Raw genomic sequence first — 21,036 nt, 5'->3', positions numbered from 1 at the left:
TCTGTAGGGAATACCCATTTGTCAGAAGAACTCACTAACTTTCTTTTAGCATGCAATGTAGTCTGCCATACCTGACTGTAATGAAGATTCTCAGCATACTTTGCTAAGCTTGCCCTGAGATTTCTATCTGGCAAACTGAGATGCCTGATTCCTAACTGTCAACACTGGGGCATTTCGTCTAAATGGGTATCATTCTTAGGAAATTCCAAGCCCAGGACTTGGAATTGGCTCCAGGAATCCTAGGAAATTGGTGAAGGCCAGGAAGCAAAGTTCAGTCTAGCTTAGGTGTTTGACAAATTATCTCTCGGAGGTACCTATAAAAAAACAATACTGAAAGAAATCACATAGATCTATTCACCTACTAATGCAAGGACAAGTTTGGAGCATTCATGTTACAGGATGCCAAGGTTACAGGAGACTAAGTTTCAGTGAAACTTTTTTGCCTTGGGACTGCATCAAAGTTTTTGGGGCTGCCATGCAGTCTTCACTGGAGTGGGTCTGGCATTTGCCCTCTTTATATTTTTTAGATGAAATTTCAGAATGTCCCACCTCCATCTCAGAAGAACTCTAAAGATAAATGGAAACACAACAATTACTAATAACATAATGTCAATTATAATAGCAAGCAAGATTATAATCCTGAACTCAATATAAGGTTTTTTTTTAATTAGGTATTTATTTCATTTACATTTCCAATGCTATCCCAAAAGTCCCCAACACTCTCCCCCACCTACTCCCCCACCCTCCCACTCCCACTTCTTGGCCCTGGCATTCCCCTGTACTGAGGCATATAAAGTTTGCACGACCAATGGGCCTCTCTTTCCACTGATGGCCGACTAGGGATATATATATATATATATATGCAGCTAGAAACATGAGCTCTGAGGGGTACTAGTTAGTTCGTATTGTTGTTCCACTTATAGGGTTGCAGATCCCTTTAGGTCCTTGCTTACTTTCTCTAGCTCCTCCATTGGGGCCCTGTGATCCATCCAATAGCTGACTGTGAGCATCCACTTATGTGTTTGCTAGGCCCCAGCATAGTCTCACAAGAGACAGCTATATCTAGGTCCTTTCAGCAAAATCTTGCTAGTGTATGCAATGGTGTCAGCGTTTGGAAGCTGATTATGGGATAGATTCCAGGATATGGCAGTCTCTAGATGGACCATCCTTTCATCTCACCTCCAAATTTTGTCTCTGTAACTCCTTCCATGGGTGGTTTTTTTTTCCCAATTCTAAGAAGGGGCAAGGTGTCCACACTTTGGTCTCCGTTCTTCATGTGTTTTGCAAATTGTATCTTATATCTTGTGTATTCTAGGTGTCTGTGCTAATATCCACTTATCAGTGAGTACATATTGTGTGAGTTCTTTTGTGATTGGGTTACCTCACTCAAGATGAGGCCCTCCAGGTCCATATGTCTCTTAAAATGTCTAGAAGCAGCCTTTTAAATGAAGACTGTTATTTCTACTATTGGATTGATTATTAGAACAGTCCATGATTGAATCAGAAGAATTGGTCACATTAAAGGAAAGGGAAGAGTCATCATGACATTTAACTATGTAAATTAATATGTTTTCAAGGTCATATAGAGGAGAATTCAGAGACCAGCCATATTATGATGTCACTAGTTTTGTGAGACATTTTAGAATATTTTAATATCTACGTACCATTAATAATTGAACATTACATCATTATTTCTTGGCTATTTGAAAACATGCCATCATAAGAGACATGAATCACTCTCATATTAACAGGGAATAATTGAAATCATTCTTCAATTCTTTTCCCATCACCATAGTTCTGGTCATTTAATTATCAGCTCTGGGAAATGCAAGTTATAATTTAACCCCTGGGCTGAAGCTTCTTGGATAAAAGGTCAAGCAGTGACAGAAGCAAATGAACTGCTAAGAGAAGGATTTTGATTTTCAGGATGCCTGTAAAGTGGATTTCTGCTCTGCTGCTGTTGCAGATAAGTTGCTGCTTCAGATCTGTGAAATGTGGGAAAGTGTTGGTGTGGCCAATGGAATTCAGTCATTGGATGAACATAAAAATAATACTGGATGAACTGGTACAGAGGGGCCATGAAGTCACTGTTCTGAGACCTTCAGCTTACTATGTTCTTGATCCCAAAAAATCACCTGGCCTTAAGTTTGAAACTTTTCCTACATCTGTCAGTAAAGACAATCTGGAAAATTTTTTCATTAAGTTTGTGGATGTGTGGACTTATGAGTTGCCAAGTGATACATGTTTGTCATATTATCCTTTACTGCAAAATATGTTTGATGAATTTTCTGATTATTTTCTAAGTCTTTGTAAAGATGTTGTTTCAAACAGACAGCTCATGACAAAGCTACAGGAATCCAAGTTTGATGTCCTTTTGTCAGATCCTGTTGCTTCCTGTGGGGAGCTCATAGCTGAACTGCTCCAGATTCCTTTTCTGTATAGTATTCGCTTCTCTCCAGGCTACAAAATTGAAAAGTCCAGCGGGAGATTTCTACTCCCACCTTCTTATGTGCCTGTAATTCTGTCAGGATTAGGTGGACAAATGACATTCATAGAGAGAGTAAAAAATATGATATGCATGCTTTATTTTGACTTTTGTTTCCAGATGTTTAATGATAAGAAATGGGACTCATTTTACAGTGAATATTTGGGTAAGTTAAATTTTTTTCTAAGTTGCTTGAATGCCTAAGTTTCACAAGTGTGTAAATATTTATGTCCATAAAATAGAAAGTGTAATAGTCTGTTATAAGTGATCAAATGTATAATGATATAAACTATCAAACTTACAAACTCCTGTAAAAGCTCATGTATTTGATCAAATAGGAGAAGGTATCAGTATCAGTCCTGATAGAAGACATTTCGGTTAGCTATACAATTACATAGAGATGAAATTAGACGGTCCCTAACTGTTTCTTTACTCATTTAATGACATATTTTATAATATATATATATGGAAGGAGTTATTTTCTCTTGCCTCTGCCTGGGTCTTTATTTAAAATGAAAATATAGGGTCAGAAAACACGGCCAAAGAGTTAAGATTGTTTCTGTACAGTATAGTACCAGAGCACTCTTCCAGGCACCACTCATGTACAGTGGCTCAAAATTGCCTGTAACTTCAGCTTCAAGGAAACTGCTGCCATTTATCATCTCCACAGGCACTGACATAAACAACATATACTTGTGCAGATACACATACATATAAATGTAAAGATAAAACAACATATTTTCTTTGTTTATCATTTAAAAATCCCCCTTATCTTGAAAACCATTATATTATTTCCAAAGTTTAAAAGTGAAACAGATATTTCTACCAGTCCCACCTTTGTTTATTGGGCCCTTTCCAAAATTCAATTGCAAATGCCCAAATTTTACAAAGGCATGGACACACATGCTGTGTTTTTTGAAGTCACCTTTTTGCTCTTAAAAATGTACCACAGGTAAGACTAGCCAAAAAATTTCTATTCTCATAATTCTGAATGTATTGAGATTGCTTTATAGTGTAAGTACTATTAAATAACTCAATATGAAAAAATAATAGAAGCATTAACCACAAATTCAGTCATTTATAAACTTTATAGCTCCCTGAAAGGAATGAAAATTAGCTATAAACTATCATGATCCTTGGAATTCTGGTCAGGGTACTCAGCATGGTGAGAGTTTTGGTCATGGAATGTGTGTTTGTATTTACATAGTCTGTTTTTTTTTTTTTTTTGAAGATTTGGAGAGGAAAAAATGTGTGCTGCTTTATATATTTGCTTATTGAGTTATTTCTGTAATTATTTACAGTTTTGAATTACAGAGGAAACATGAAATAACTCTTACATATTGCTTTAAAAGTAAATACAAGGTAAGGCAATGGTGGCACATGCTTTTAATCCCAGCACGCAGGGACAGGCAGATTTCTAAGTTTGAGGCCAGCCTGGTCTACAGAGTGAGTTNCAGGACAGCCAGGGNTATACAGAGGAACCCTGTTTNAAAAAAAAAAAAAAAAAAGAAAGAAAAAAGAAAAAGGAAAGAAAAGAAACACAAATTAACAGGTATCTTTAATCCACAAATCAATTTTCTATGATATATTACATATAAAAATATTACATTTTAAATGTACAAGTTCTATATCAAATACAAATTCTTCCAACGTCTTTAAGGAAATATATTTTATACTCAGCAGACAGTCCTGTCAACTTTTCTCTGTCTAATTTGCTCATCTTCTCCATCTAGGAAGGCCCACTACCTTAGCTGAGACAATGGGCAAGGCAGAAATGTGGCTCATTAGATCCTACTGGGATTTGGAGTTTCCTCACCCAACCTTACCAAATATTGACTATGTTGGAGGACTCCACTGCAAACCTGCAAAACCTTTGCCTAAGGTAAATATATTCTTTTTATCTCTTTTTCATTTCATATCATTTCTGGTGAAATGATTCTATATTTTTCCTTATATTTTCCTCCCAATGATAGAGATATGTGGGAAGTGAAATTATGATTCTTCGTAAGTAGGAGCTCTACAAACTCAGGACAGGATATGACAGACATAAAAAATATTCATATGAGTGAGTTAAGACAGGTAGTGACTGTATTAGAGTGGTTAGCCATTGGGTAAAGTCTTTACAAAGCAACCATGAGGATGTGAGTTTTACTCCCAGGAGCCACAAAAAAGTTTAGTGTTCTAGCAAAGCATGTAGGAGCTGAAGTAACAGGTTAATACTGAGGATACAAACCTGGTAAAATGGTGAGATTTATGTTCAATGAGAGACAGTCTCAAAAATAAAATGTTAAAGTTAACAGAATAGAACATCTGATTTTTATCATGACCTTTATTGGCTAAAACAAAGGCAAGGAATTTGGAGACATTACGAAAATACCCTCATTTATACACAATATCAGAAAATTATCACATAATATATATTGTCCACACAGTTATGATTATTTTATAAAGAACCAAATATTTTATTTATCACAGGAGGAAGGATGCATTAACTTATAACATATGTACATATCACAACATAGATATTATTTCAGTAAACACTAGCTAATAATATTAAATTAGCCATCATAGGAACAAATTTAACAGTGAGCCAAAATTTATAAATTCTGCAGGATGAAAAATATAATGGAGCTACAATTTTACAAATCTTTCACATACTATACTTGCATTTCTTAGGTTTAATTTTGCCAGGGAATATATTGAGAAGGTTTGTTGAACATATGTGAGTGCACTTCATTCTGCTGCCTGTGGTGGACTGTGCCAGCTCTGTCTTTGAATGTTTTAACACCACTATTCTAAAAATGCCTAAGAACACTTTAATTTTTTCCACTAAGTTTTTTTTTTTCTTTTTTGTAAATGTTTCATGGGCGATTTCTCTACAATTGCTATTGTGTGATAAAACAAGTTCTTTATTCACAGGATATGGAAGAATTTGTTCAGAGCTCTGGAGACCATGGTGTGGTGGTGTTTTCTCTTGGGTCAATGGTTAGTAACATGACAGAAGAAAAAGCCAACACAATTGCATGGGCCCTTGCCCAGATTCCACAAAAGGTGAGGTAAAGTGCCCATGGGAGGAGAATGTATACTGAGTCTAAAAATCTGTGGAATGTCAGATTCTAGAAATGACTATGTGAAACCTAAAGGTTTAGGTTAACTCTTATTTACCCTAGCCAAATTATAAACAGAAACACGCAAGAGATACTGCAATATAACAGAAGATATTTTTGATTGCAAGTATCTTGGATATCAACGTTGTGATCTCTGTGGGTACATTTTGAAGTTCTGGCATTATGATGACATCACTGTTAAGGGTGTGTAGACATTTCAAATTCTTCTTGATTTCACATGAAAAGATAATAGTTGCATGAATTTTAAATTCATGTGAATCAAAAACATGTATAAAACCTGTGCAACCGAATAAATGACCAAATCTAAACCAAGCATTCCCTAGTGGAAGACTACACATGAAAGAATATTTGCAGAGGACAGATGGCTCCTTACGATTTGTTCCTTTTTTTTAATTGCTGTTTTTGATGAATTAAAACACACAGTTAACACTGCACACGTGAAATTAATACATGGGATGTTCATAATTCCATGGCAATTTATAGGAGTATGTAACACAAACCCTTGTGGAGCTACTTTCCAGAGCCTGTGAATTGACACAATCTCATACTGCAGCTCAGGCTAGTGGCTTCAAAAGTCCAACAGTAATCTCTCTGAAGAAACTGAGGCCAAAGACATTTGTTCACTTTTCTCAGAGAATTTTCACAAGCACTCAAAAATCTCCTCTATGCTTAGACTCCTTTCTTACATCTCTTCCCTTTTAAATTTTTTTGAACACAGAATATCCAGCCATTTTGATTTAATGTATATTCAAATTTCTTGTCTTTGGATGCTTGAGTATGCAAAGGATCACTGGTGAAAAGAGATGAAGTCACCAGAAAGAGATTCTCAGGTGACAAATGGCATCAGTTAACTTCATCCTTGGTGCATAGGGTCTTTAATTGGCCCAAAGTAGACAGACTTGAATTCTGATACTATAGTCAATAAATCCCCTTTACCTTTTATATGGAAGCTTGCTGTCTTCATGATGTCTGCCACAATCTTCTTACCATCCACATCTCTTATTCATGGCTCAGGGCTAGAGAAGCCTGAGAGGAATCCAGTGTTTTATTGGAAACATCTTAAATGCCTGATGCATACCTTTTGCCAAATTTCTTGAGTCAGCCAGGTTTCCAAGGTTCAAATTGTTGAAATAACATAGGCCTGTCTAAAGACATTTCAGAATGTTCTGTATAGAAATAGTTTTGAGTTCATGAATTTGTATCACCTTCAGGTAAATTTAAAAATAAGAGTAAATGAGGAAAGTGCAAGGATATGCCACTAGTTATGTTTTTTTAATTTATTGTTATTTTAACATTATAAGTGTTCTTTCAATTATGCACTGACCATGATGATTTTAAAGAAGTATTACAATATGATTTTTATTCCATCATTTGCAGAAGATTTTTTTTCTACTATAGGCGGGCCCATTGTCAGGTTTTATTGAAGTAGGCACTCCCACACCATCATAAGTTTGGATAAGAAGACTACATTGCAAAAGCATTCCTTGAGTATAGAAGTAGAACCCCCAAAATTAGAATATATATCAATGCACACATGCGGGTTCAGTATCCAAGGCAGAAGAGTAAATTACATCTAGAAGAGTAAATTTCATCTACTGTTCATAATTCACTAATGACTTTTACCTCGTTTGTTAACTCTAGCCATATGAATATGATATTATACAGGACAACAAGTAGGACATTCTTGTACAATCTGTCTCACTTATCTAAGTGGGATGTGGTATTGTACATGAACCCCAATAGCATCATTGTATAGGTGATGATGTTAATATTGCAGGAAAGCAAAAATAGGACTGCTCAATGCATCATCTCACTTATTTTGTTCTTCAATAGAAACAGGGAGGTTGGAGTGTGCACAAGTATGAGTAATAAACACAGGATGAATGATGGTTTGAACCAGTTGTTATAGATCCTGGAGTAATGGGAGCATGGTAGGATGAGAAGAGGAAATTTAAACTTTCCTATTCTACTATAACAATCTGTGTTTGAAACTTAAAAACTCCATAGAGTTCTGCAACTCTCTTTAAAACTGATTTTTAGTTAGGTGAAAGATAATACATCAAGGAATATATCCATGTAATTGTTGACATTAAATCTTCCCCTGATTCATTAATTGAGCAAGAAGAGAAAGAAAAGTAGTTAGTATTTTATGGCCCTTGTGGTATAAATGGATCCATTTCAGAGGTCTATTTTCTTGGGCTTTAGTATGTATAGGAGACAACTTAGTGGAGAAAGTAAGTGTAAAGGCAGCAAAGGATCCACAATATAAACAAATGCCTCTTTTAGTTTGGATTCAAATAGCTGTAATACTTTTGACCCTCAATATAAAATCAAGGGATATCCAACGTCATTTCTCATTTCAGAGTTTTAAATAGACTGGTTAGTCCAAAATTAGGTATTCTCAAAATAGTATGTAGGTCATTAATATTCCTTAATAATTTTGAAATTTGTTGAGTGTTTTTATTTATTTTTTATTAGTTATTTTATTTACTTACATTTCAAATGTTATTTTTCTTCCTCATTTTCCCCTCTGGACACCCTGATTCCATCCCTCCTCCCCCCTTTTTTTAAATTATTAATCATTCCATTCATTTACATCTCAAATGATATCCCAATTCCCAGTTACCCTGCCACACGCACCCAACCCCCCAATCACACATCCTTCCTCTCCTCCTGTTGCCTCTATGAGGGTGCCTACCCACCCATCCTCTCCTTACCCACACATCCAGCATCCCCCTATGCTGGGGCACCAAACCTCCACAGGATCAAAGGCGTCCTCTCCCATGGAAAAACAGTAGTTTATCTATGAAAGGAACCCAGATTCTTACAGTAGTCACTGATGCAAGTTATACAAGAGAAATTGTGGTCCTTATCACTGTACCTACTAATTGGTATTTAAAAGCCATAGGTAAATTTATACATTATTATTATTGCCTATATAGTCATATCAGGAAGAAAATGTGCTTCATGAGGGAGGATTCAGTAGTACAAATATGAAAATTTAAAAAGATCAGACACTGAGTAATATCAGGGTCAACTAGTAATTAAAACACCTGCTAGTACACATAAAAAGGACAATTTAAAAACATTCAACACTAAGAGTGGAACAGACTGAAGGAAAGGCCATCCAGAGACTGTCCCAAGTGAGGATCCATCCAAAATGCAGGTACCAGATCCAGACACTATTGCTGATGCCAAGAAGTGCTTACTGACAGGAGCCTGATATAGCTGTCTCATGAGAGGCTCTGTTAGAGCTTAGCCAATACAGATGTGGATACTTGCAGCCAACCCTTGGACTGAGCATAGGAACTTGAATGGAGAAGTTAGGGGAAGGACTGAAGAAGCTGAAGAGGTTTGAAATCCCATAGGAAGAACAATAATATCAACCAACCAGACCACCCAGAGCTTCTAGGGACTAAACAACCAACCAAAAAATACACATGGAGGGACCTGTTGCTCCAGCTGCATTCTGAGCATTGAACTGTGATAAGGACATTTTACTTTGTTTCTTAAAGTGACCATTTAACCAACTTCATTTTTTTGTAGAGCACACATTCCTAAAACAGGTAATTTTGCTCTAGATTTGTATGTCCCTACATTTCTACATAACTTCACAAAAACCATAACATTTTTTAATCTGTCTTTGAGGCTTGATTAAATCTTGGCAATCTTCATTGTCATTATCAAAAGTAACTAACTATTTTTAAGAAGTCTTGAATTTGCTCCTTCTTTACTTGTTTTTCAATAGTATCTCTGAGTCTCCCTCTGACATCAGCATAAGGCTCAGAGGAAACTTATGAATTTTGCATATTACTACATCCTAAGTCTAATTCCATATCAGTATTCATGCTGGAAACCATAACAGCATTTCTTTATTTTTAAAAATATTTTATTAGATATTTTCTTCATTTACATTTCAAATGCTATCCTGAAAATCCCCTATACCCTCCCCTTGCCCTGATCCCCTAACCACCTACTCCCACTTCTTGGACCTGGTGTTCCCGTATACTGGGGCATATAAAGTTTGCAAGACCAAGGGGCCTCTCTTCCAAATGATGGCAGACTAGGCCATCTTCTGCTATATATGCAGGTAGACACATGAGCTCTGGGGGTACTGGTTAGTTCATATTGTTGTTTCACCTATAGGGTTGCAGAATCCTTCAATTCCTTGGGTACTTTCTCTAGCTCCTCCATTGGGGGCCCTGTGTTCCATCCTATAGATGACTCTGAGCCTCCACTTATGTATTTGCCAGGCACTGGCATAGACTCACAAGAGACAGCTATATCAGGGTGCTTTCAGCAAAATCTTGCTGGCATATGCAATAGGGTCTGCGGTTGGTGACTGATTATGAGATGGACACTCTGGGTGGGGCAGTCTCTGGATGGTCCATCCTATTGTCTTAGCTCCAAACTTTGTCTCTGTAACTCCTTCCATGGATATTTTGTTCCCTATTTTAGGGAGGAATGAAGTACCCATACATTGGTCTTCCTTCTTCTTGATTTTCTTGTGTTTTGTACATTGTATCTTGGGTATTCTGTTTCTGAGCTAATATCCACTTATCAATGAGTGCATATCAAGTGAGTTCTCTTGTGATTGGGCTACCTCACTCAGGATGACATTCTCCAGATACATCCATTTGCCTAAGAATTTCATAAATTCATTTCTTTTAATAGCTGTGTAGTACTCCATTGTGTAAATGTACCACATGTATCCACTCCTCTATTAAGGGACATCTGCATTCTTTCCTGCTTCTGGCTATTATAAATAAGGATGCTATGAACATAGTGGAGCATATGTCCTTATTACCAGTTGGAACATCTTCTGGGTATATGCCCAGGAGAGGTATCACAGGATCCTCCGGTAGTACTATGTGCAATTTTCTGAGGAACCACAAGACTGATTTCCAGAGTGGTTGTACAAGCTTGCAACCCCACCAGCAATGGAGGAGTGTTCCTCTTTCTCCACATCCTCACCAGCATCTCTTGTCACCTGAAATTTTGATCTTAGCCATTCTGACTGGTGTGAGGTGGAATCTCTGGGTTATTTTGATTTGCACTTCCCTGATAATTAAAGATGTTTCTAATGTGAAAGAACTGAAGGAGGTATATCAAGCAACTGATAATCTGTTGATACAAATCCCTGTCAGCATTTCTTTATGACATTTCTAGGATTACCCCTCAGTCTTAGATGCCCAACTTTTTATGGGCTAAAACCTATAAATTAAAATTTCAAGCCACATTTGCCAATTATGAAATTGGAAAGGGTAAAGAACAATTTTAGCAATTATATGAAAACTATATGGCAAACATTGTGCATATTTACTCCAACCAAAAAGATATTCATAACTATATAAAATAGTAGGTCTATAGGAAGGACAGGACTTCTTAAAATCTTTCATAATATTCATGTTTAATTCCCAATAAACAATTTGATGTTATTGAAACTTTACAGGAAACACAGAGCACAACTATTAAGGTCAGGAAAGAACTGATGAATGGATTTCTTTTCCATGCATTGCCCTAGCTTGCCTTGGTTGTAATACTAGCTTTTCTGTAGGCTCTCTTAAATCCTTATAAAACAGGGGAAGAACTCCCCTGCATAATTGTTAGTGGTGCTGATTTTCCTTTCCATTTTGCCTTCACTGGGAAATCTTTTCATCTTTTTTAAAACCAATTTTAAGTCATCCTCATTCTCTTGATATACATTCAATGCCTTAGACATTACTTCCTGGTGATATTAACATCCTTATCTTTGTAAAGTTTTTTATTTAATAATGGTCTAAATCAATGCCCACATGACCAAAGATTTAAAGGGAATCTTTTCCTCCATGTTTATGTGCTTTTTCCATATTCGTTTAGCTGCTGTCCCGTATTTCTTCATCTAAATTATCATCTTCTGTTAACTAGGGAATATAATCACCAGCAACTTGTAAGCAGCCTAATAGTTGTGACTTTGATACATGTGCTCCTCTTTTCTTTAAAGAAATGATGCACATGATCATATAAGGTATAGCTTTCTCTGTATTCTACCTGCTTTTTCTCGTTCACCTCTCTCTGTGAGGGTCTCCAATGTTCTATTGTGAAGTCAACTTTAAGTCCCCCTTCTTTGCCACTTGTCACAGCTTCAGAGACAGGGAGACTTGGGAGAATGGAGCTGATAAGTGAGGCAGACTAAAATCTCATGAAAGAGCCAACTTTATTCACAGCATCAAACAATACTTACTCTGAGGCTTAAGAAATGTCACGTGAGTAAAGGTCACAAGATTTCAAGCTTTATACAATCACAAGGACCAGTCAAGGTAATAACATCTCGGACTCAACTCCTATCTAGTATACATGGGAAGATTACATATATACATTCCAAGAGAAGTCTTGTGTTTTGAATTAACAGGAGTAACAAGACTCTTGTCCTGTTTTCTTGGAGTATTCTCAGTGGACTAAGATTTTACTCACATGACTCCATTCCTGGACCATTGCAACACTACAGTATGCAACAGTTCTTCCAGATGGGTCAGATGATTTCATATTTCTGTTGGTCAATACATTGATCATTATTTCCAAGAACTCCTGGGCAGAGATAATTCTGGATGGCAAACAATTAAGAATACACAATCAAAGACAAGAAAAATTGAAATTTATTGTAAATAACATAGCACAAGTCAATAAACATAAACATTAAACTATTTAAAATGTATTTTATTACAATATTAAATCTGGAATATTAGAGTTTTCAAAATAATTTATATAAAATGTGATTAGTAATTTGCCAATATTCTTTGCAGTTGAATTATGTTGCCTTGTGTACTGGCTGCTTTTATGTGTCAACTTGACACAGACTGGGGTTAACACAAAGAAAGGAGCTTCAATTGGGGAAGTACCTCCATGAGTACCCAGCTGTGGGGTATTTTCTCAATTAGTGATCAAGGGGGAAAGGCCCCTTGTGGGTGGGACCATTTCTGGGATGGCAGTCTTGGGTTCTATAAGAGAGCAGGCTGAGCAAGCCAGGGGAAGCAAGTCAGTAAAGAACATCTCTCCATGGCCTCTGCTTCAGCTCCTGCTCCCTGACCTGCCTGAGTTCCATTCTTGACTTATTTCAGTGATGAACAGCAATGTGGAAATGTAAGCTGAATAAACCCTTTCCTCCCCAACTGCTTCTTGGTCATAATGTTTGTGCAGGAATAGAAACCCAGACTAAGACATCTTGGCACTGTATTAATATTTTCATGTATCACTAACTGTATCATTTGTCTACATATTTCTTTGTGGAAAGTGATGATTGTGTTCAACATGTCTGAGTGCAAAAATAAACACAGAAATTGCTTGCACACTCTTTGCTCAGTCTTTTAAGAGTTCTCACAGCTCACGTCCTCTGACTTCCTCATCTATCCTATTGGGGGTGTTCAGATCTGTTTCTCTATACTAACAAAAAGATACATTATAAAATTATTTCTCTTTTGGAAATTATAATTACATCATTTCTCCCTTTCCAAGTCCTCCTTCCAAACACTGGCATAAGCATGCCCCCTTGGTCTCTTTCAAACTCACAACCTATTCTTTTAATTAATTATTATTACATACACATATAAATATATATATATATATGTCTCTACATTTATAATCCTATATATATCCTGCTCAGTCTTTGTAATGTAAAATTTGGTTCCACCAATAAAGATTGTCTAACATTTAACAGGTTCTTTGGAAATTTGATGGCAAAACCCCAGCAACTTTAGGACACAATACCAGAGTATACAATTGGCTCCCCCAGAATGATCTCCTTGGTAAGACTCTGGAAAACAAATTCAAAATCATGACTGAGTCTCTGATTCCTATACCTATCCCTTTTGACTTCAAAACCTTTATGTTACACTTACTTCATGGATTATTTTTTTAGAATAACAAGTTATGACATGGATTTGTTTTTTTTACCACTCATTTTTTTCATATCTACTATGGATTTCATGTTTTTGACTGGAGATGAGTATTTCATATTTCAGGTCTCTAGTCACATGCAAATCTCCAAATTGTTCCCCGAAAATTTAGATTCTTCTAGCTTTGAGACAGAGAAATATTTCAGTGAGGTTATTATGAGTATAACAATCTTCATGAAGAAAATCTCTTCAGTTCATCATAATATACATATCTCTTTTTATGTCTAAGACTGCTAAATAATGTTATCCTGAATTCATCTTATTCTAGGTCATCCAAAAACTAAAGCCTTTGTAACTCATGGTGGGGCCAATGGTGTCTATGAGGCGATCTATCATGGAATCCCTATGATTGGCATTCCTTTGTTTGGAGAACAACATGATAACATTGCCCATATGGTGGCCAAAGGAGCAGCTGTTACATTGAATATCAGAACAATGTCAAGATCAGATGTGCTCAATGCACTGGAGGAAATCATAGACAATCCTTTGTGAGTATTACCTTTTAAAATGTGGTTCACTCATTTATTCATTATTCAATTATTCATTCATTCACAAATACATTTATTGTCTTCTTACTGAAAGCCAAACAAACAAGAATTATCCTGAAGGTAATGGTAACGATAGGAGCAGAGATACATTAGGGCATGATTCAGTACATATATTATTTTCTCTCTTACTTTTTGTTTTCTGATTCCTTCTTATGCTTTATATTTCTTTCTTATTGTCCTAAATATGTAACCCTTCTGCTTCATCCTCCACACTGCTTGGCCAAGAATGATCTTGATAGTCCTGTCCAACACTTCAAAAGAAGGCTTTCCTATCTGGTGTGGGACTTTTTGGTAGGAAGTTCTTGGCTATTGGAAGGAGGAATGTCAGTTCAGATGAGAGAAGTTCATTAAAACTATATATGTATGTTTATGCATAGAAGAGATATAAGGCATAAATAGTTAAGAGTATAATTATTTTATCAGAATTCTTGTTATTTTCTCCTTTTCCCTCCTTTTCTTCTCCCCCTTGCCTTTCCTCTCTTCCCATTTCCTTTATTACATCACTTAAATTCTGCCATCTACCTTCACATTCTTCATGCATTTTTTGTATTAACCTCTCCCCCGTCCCTAAGGAGCATCTACTCTTCCTATTCCTCGATCAGATAAGTTGAATCCTAAGTTGTAAATGACTGTCATAGCATACTAAAAAATGAGGATGTTTTAATGAGAAATAAATACACAATTTTGCTATTGTGATTTGTAAAGAGTAGGAGGGTAAGTTACCACCACTGTAAATCCTACCTGTTATGCTACATGACTCTGTCATTTAGGGCTGGTAACTCATGTTTCTAAGTCATCCTTTTCCTATATATGCTCATCAATGATCTTTTCAGCAATAGAATCAAATGTACCTGCATACTTCTCTGTAAAATTTGGACCACTTTTCTAAGTTCGGATGTGAACAACAACAACAAAAAATTAAGATCAGCAATAATATGAAAAAATTAGGTCATAGGACAGCTCAATGGATAAGAACAGGAGTTTTAGTGCATTCATTCCATTAATTGATTTCCATTTTCTCTCTTATAGCTATAAAAAGAATGCTATGTGGTTGTCAACCATTCACCACGACCAGCCTATGAAGCCCCTGAACAGGACTATATTTTGGATTGAGTTTGTCATGCGCCACAAAAGGGTCAAGCACCTGAGACCACTCACACACAACCTGACTTGGTACCAGTACCACTCTCTGGATGTGATTGGCTTCCTACTTGCTTGTGTTGCAGCCACTGTAGTTCTTACTGTAAAGTGCCTCTTGTTCATTTACCGATTCTTTGTAAAGAAAGAAAAGAAAAAGAAGAATGAGTAGAGCTCATTGACAATGGACTACATGAATGAACTTTCACCCTCATTTTAATTTATGAACCACCTTCTAAATACTGACTTGATTTTTTTTTTTAATCAAGGCAGATCTTCTTTGGAAATTTTTACTATGTAAGAAGACATATTAATCTCTGGATACTGATCCATTTTCAAAAATCTCATACTTTTTTTAAATTTCAAACTATTTAATATAAAAAATTGTATTGTAGAAAAATGTGAAAAATAAAGATGTACTTGATAGAATCTTAAAAATCAAAGAATATTTCAATGTAGTTTTTGAGATCCCAGTGTTCAGAATTTCCAGCAGACTGTCAACAGATGCTTGATAAAGACAGGTCTCTGGAGACAGGTGTGGTGGCTTCTGCCTTAAAATATAAACATACAAATAGTATCTGCAGAAAGAAACATATGATGATTTTGTTTGCCCAGGAAACATTTTAAGTCTACAATGATGTCACTGAGGGGCCACTTGTTCCAGTTAGGATTCTATAACTTCCTTTGTTTTAGAAGTTTTTGACTTGAGGGTGCAGATAAGAAAATAATGGAATGATAAAAACTGTAGATTAACTACTGTGGAAATTCTATACAACCACAACTATAGGTTTAGGTCTTCCTTTAAAGATTGAATAGTGCTCACATTAATTTTGACCACTTTGCTTTGGTTTATATTGAACTAACATTTTGCCACTTGGAACTGAAATGAACTACTAAGATCCATGTAAAGTGGAGCGACTAGTAGACGTCAAATGTTTACTGGGCAAACACTATCATTATATGCTTCCTGGTGATTATCATTATATGCTTCCCTCCCCGGATACTATTTGTACGTTTATATTTTTAAGTAATGAAAACTGAATTTTAAACACAAGCACATAAACTACAAAGAAACCTATCTTTTTTATCCCAGAAATAGGGTTTCCCTATCAATAAATGTACAACCACAGACATACCATAATTACACCTGATAACTCTTATGAAATTCTAACATATAATAGGGATTAACCAGATGTCTTGCAGTCCCCAAGAGACCACAAATATCAGCCCAGACTAATATACTTCCAAAACCTTCAACCATCATAGATGGAGAAACCAAGATATTCCATGACAAAACAAAATTTAAACTATACCTTTACACTAACTCAAACCTACAGAGGAAACTAGAAGGAAAACTCCAACCCAATGGAGGCCAACTACACTCAAGAAAACAAGCAAAAATAATTTTACACCATTAAAACCAAAAGAAGGGACACACTACCACCACCAACAGCAAAATAACAATCATTGGCCATTAATATATCTCAACAACGATGGGCTAAATTCCCCAGAAAAAAGACACAGGCTAACAGAATAGATGCATAAGTGGAATGTATCATTATGCTGTGTACAATAAACACATTTCATCAGCAAAGATAGACATTACCTCACAATAAAGAGCTAGTAAAGGTTTTCTGAGAAAATGGACTCAGAAAACAAGATGCTGTAGTCATTCTAATATCTACTAAAATAGACCTACAACCAAAAGTAATTTAAAGGATACTTCATACTCACTTGAGAAAAAATCCACCAAGATGAGGTCTCAATTATGATCAACTCTGCCATGAATGCAAGGGCACCCATATTCATAGAAGAGACATTACTATGGCTTAAATCATACATTAAACCCCACATATTAATAGTGGAAGACTTCAATACCCCTCACTCATCAATGGACAGGCTATTGAAACAGAAACAAAACAGAAATAACAAAACTAACAGAGGTTATTATTCAAATGGACCTATTAAAATATCTGACCCAAGCATAATAGAATATACCTTCTTCATAGCACCTCACAGAACATTCTCCAAAACTGACCATATAACTGGGCACAAATCAAACCTAAACAGATACAAGAAGATTGAAGTAACATCTATATCTTATCAGATTACAATAGATTAAAACTGGACTTCATCAACAAAAGTAACCATGGAAAACCTATGTACTCATGCAAACTGAACAATTCTCTACTCAGTGATTACTGGGTCCTGGAAGAAAGAAAGAAAGAAATGAAAGACTTTCAAGAATTAAATGAAAACGAAGGCACAACGTACACAAATTTATGGAACACTGTGAAAGCAATCCTAAGAGGAAAGTTCATAACACTAAGAGCCCCCATAAAGAAATTGTAGCATTCTCATACTAATGAATTGAAAATACACCTGAAAATAGTAAACTCATGCAGGAGTAGTAGACAGTCAGAAATCTCAGGGCTGAAGTCAATCAATTACTTAGAAACAAAGAAATTAACTGATAAAACAGATCAACAAAACCAAAAGGTGATTCTTCAACAAAATTAACAAGATAAACAAACCGTTAGCAAAACTAATGAAATGGCAAAGAGACAGTACCCAAATTAATAAAATCGGAAATGAAAAGGGAGACACAACAATGGAAAATGAGGAAATTCAAAAAGTATTAGGTCTTACTTTAAAAGTATGAACTACAAAATTCTGGAAAAAATCTAAATAAAGTGGATGGTATCCTGGAAAGATACTAATTACGGAAGCTAAATCAAGTTCAGGTAAACTATTTGAATAGTCCTTTAACCCTTAAGAAAATAGAAGCAGTTATTAAATATCCCCCAACCAAAAGGAAAAAATAGCCACAGGACAAATGGGTTTAGCAGAGAATTCCACTAAACTTTCAAAGAAGAGCTAATGCCAATACTTTTCAAACTAGTCCAGACTTTAGAAACATAAAGAACAACTTTAGCAAACTCACTCTGTGAGACCATAGTCACCTTGATACCTAACCACACAAAGATTCAACAAAGAAAAATAATTTCAGATCAATCTCCCTTATGAACATTGATGAAAAACACCAAATAAAATACAAACTGAATCAAAGAATGTATCAAAGACATCATCCACCATAATTGAGTAGGCTTCACCCTAGGAAAGCAGGGGTGGTTCAATATATGAAAATTCCTCAAAATAACCCACAATATAAACAAACTGAAACAAACAAACAAACAAACAAACAAAAATCCAGGGTCATCCCTTTAGAAGACAAAATAAGCATTTAACAAAATCCAACACCTCTTCAGGTTAAAAGTAGGGGAGAGATCATGGATTTAAGGTTCATACCTAATCATAAGAAAGGTAACCACAGCATGCAAATAGTCACCAATAAATTAAATAGAAAGAAACTTAAAGCAATTCCACTAAAATTAGGAACAAGACAAAGTTGTGTACTTTGTCCTCATCTCTCCAATATAGCTCTAGATGGTCTAGCTAGAGCAATAAGACAACTAAAGGACATCAAGGGGATACAAATCAGAAAGAAAGAAGTCAAAGTATTGCTTTTCACAAATGATATGTTATACATAAGGGACCCCAAAAATTCTACCATAGAACTCTTACAGTTGATAAACACCTTCAGCAAAATGGCTGGATACAAAATTAAGTCACAAACAAACAAACAAACAAAAAACTCACCCACCCTCTTCTATAAAATGGTCCCACACATCTATGGACACTTGATTTTTGACAAAGAAGCCAAATCTATACAATGGAAAAAGGAGAGCATCTTACCAAGTGGTACTCTCCTAACTGAATGTCTGTATGTAGAAGAATGCAAAGAGAAACATATATCTCCACACTACACTCAGGTTCAAGTGGATCAAAGATCTCAGCATAAAACCAAATACACTAAATCTAATAGAAAAGAAACTGGAAAGAGAGGCCCATTGGACTTGCCAACTTTATATGCCCCAGTACAGGGGAATGCCAGGGCCAANGAGAGGCCCATTGGACTTGCCAACTTTATATGCCCCAGTACAGGGGAATGCCAGGGCCAAGGGGTGGGGGTGGGTGGGTGGGGGACTGGGGGTGGAGTGTATTGGGGACTTTTTGGATAGCATTGGAAATGTAATTGAAGAAAATACCTAATTAAAAAAAAAAAGAAAAAAGAAAAGAAATTAGTTCAAGACTCATCAGTACAGAAGATAGCTTCCTGAACAAAACACAAATGGCTCAGGCTCTAAGGTAAAGAATGGAATCTCATGAAACTGAGAAGTTTCTGTAAGGCAAAGACACCATCATTAGGACAAAATGACAGCCTACATGTGACAGAGGGCTAATATCGAAAATACATAAAGAACTCAAGAAGTTAGACTCCAAAAACCAAATAATCCAATTTTAAATATAAAGTACAGAGTTCAACAGAGAATTCTTTACAAAAGAGTCTCAAATGGCCCAAAAACAACTAAAGAAATGTTCAAGGTACTTAGTCATCAGGGAAATGCAAATCAAGATGACTCTGACAATCCACCTTATACCCATCAGAATAGCTAAGATAAATACTCAAGGAATAGTATATGTTGGTAAGGTTATGAAGAAAGAACACTAGTCTGCTTGTTGTAGGAGTGAAAACTTGTACAACCACTTGTGAAATCAATTTGGCATTTTCTCAAAAGATTAGGAAAAGTTTTACCTCAAGATTCAGCTCTACCATTCCTGGACATATAGCCAAATGATGCTCCACTATCTCAGGAGGACACTTGTTCAATTGTGTTCATAGTCACTTTATTCATAATAGCCAGAAACTAGAAACAACATAAATGTTCCTCAACTGAAAAATGGATAAGGAAAATTTGGTTTACTTGCATGATGGAATACTACAAAGCCATTAAAATTAAGTACATCATAAATTTTTCAGAGACATAGATGGAACTAGGAAATATCAAACTGAGTGAGTAACCCAGACCCCAAAGGACATACATGGTAAGTACTCACTAATAAGTGGTTATGAGCCATAAAGTACAGGATAACCACACTATAATCAGCAGATCTAAACAAGCCAAATAATGAGGGCCCAATGGTGGGTGGATAAAACTTTCTCAGAAGGGGAAACAAAATAGGTATTGAAGGTTGAGGGAAGGAGGGAACTAGGAGGGTGAGGGGATATGGAGGGAAGCAGGTCAGAGGGCAGGGGGTCAGACATAAAAACATAGGGGAGAGAGAAGAGAAATCATCAGGAATAGGGGGTCAATCTCAGAGCCTACCAGAGACCTGGATGAAGGGAACCACTAGGGGGCTTAAGGGGGTGACTGGAGATAAGACTTCTAGATGTCAGGGATATGCATCCTGATGTGTCCACTTCCTGTAACCAAGTAATACTACCAGTGAGGGATGAGGACAGCAACCCACCAACAAAACCTTCATCCCCAAATGTGTCCTGCCTACAAGATGTGCAGGGACAAAGACAGAGCAGAGACTGAAGGAATGACCAAACAGTGAATTCCCCAAATTGTGACAATCTCATGAGTCAGAAACAAGCCCTGAAACAGTTAATGGTACTCTGTTACACTTGCAGGCAGGAACTTAGAATAACTATCCTCTGAGAGGCTCCACTCAGCAGACAATTGAAAGAGATGCAGAAACCCAGAGTCAAACAGAGGATCCATCCAGGGATCCATCCCATAATTAGCCTCCAAACGATGACACCATTGCATACACTAGCAAGCGTTTGCTGAAAGGACTGATATAGCTGTCTCTTGTGAGACTAGGCTGGGGCCTAGCAAACACAGAAGTGGATGCTCACAGTCAGCTATTGGATGGATCACAGGGCCCCCAGTGGAGGA

General features: G+C 36.3%; 1 protein-coding gene across 2 annotated transcripts; it reads left to right on the top strand.

The window, feature by feature from the left end:
* Positions 1–1,903: 1,903 nt before the first annotated feature.
* LOC110293926 (UDP-glucuronosyltransferase 2B17-like) lies at positions 1,904–15,672 on the top strand. Of its 2 annotated transcripts, none has more exons than XM_021161820.1 (6): positions 1,904–2,651; positions 4,219–4,367; positions 5,405–5,536; positions 13,307–13,394; positions 13,813–14,032; positions 15,122–15,672. In XM_021161820.1, exons 1-6 carry the CDS (start codon positions 1,928–1,930, stop codon positions 15,399–15,401), a joined length of 1,593 nt encoding a protein of 530 aa, XP_021017479.1. In that variant the 5' UTR covers positions 1,904–1,927; the 3' UTR covers positions 15,402–15,672. The 2 variants fall into 2 exon arrangements, with proteins under 2 accessions (XP_021017479.1, XP_021017480.1); XM_021161821.1 differs by having other exon boundaries at positions 1,928–2,403; positions 4,223–4,367; positions 15,122–15,401.
* Positions 15,673–21,036: the final 5,364 nt, after the last annotated feature.

Source organism: Mus caroli, chromosome 5 (assembly GCF_900094665.2).
Source record: "Mus caroli chromosome 5, CAROLI_EIJ_v1.1, whole genome shotgun sequence".
Taxonomy (NCBI): domain Eukaryota; kingdom Metazoa; phylum Chordata; class Mammalia; order Rodentia; family Muridae; genus Mus; species Mus caroli.
Note: the sequence above shows the minus strand (reverse complement) of the source record. Positions and strands in the feature narration are given on the sequence as shown.

Coding starts and splice junctions, on each gene's coding strand:
- LOC110293926 (XM_021161820.1), top strand. CDS start 1,928: ATGCCTGTAAAGTGGATTTCTGCTCTGCTGCTGTTGCAGATAAGTTGC. Junction 2,652..4,218: donor ATTTTACAGTGAATATTTGG/GTAAGTTAAATT, acceptor TTCTCCATCTAG/GAAGGCCCACTACCTTAGCT. Junction 14,033..15,121: donor GAAATCATAGACAATCCTTT/GTGAGTATTACC, acceptor TCTCTCTTATAG/CTATAAAAAGAATGCTATGT.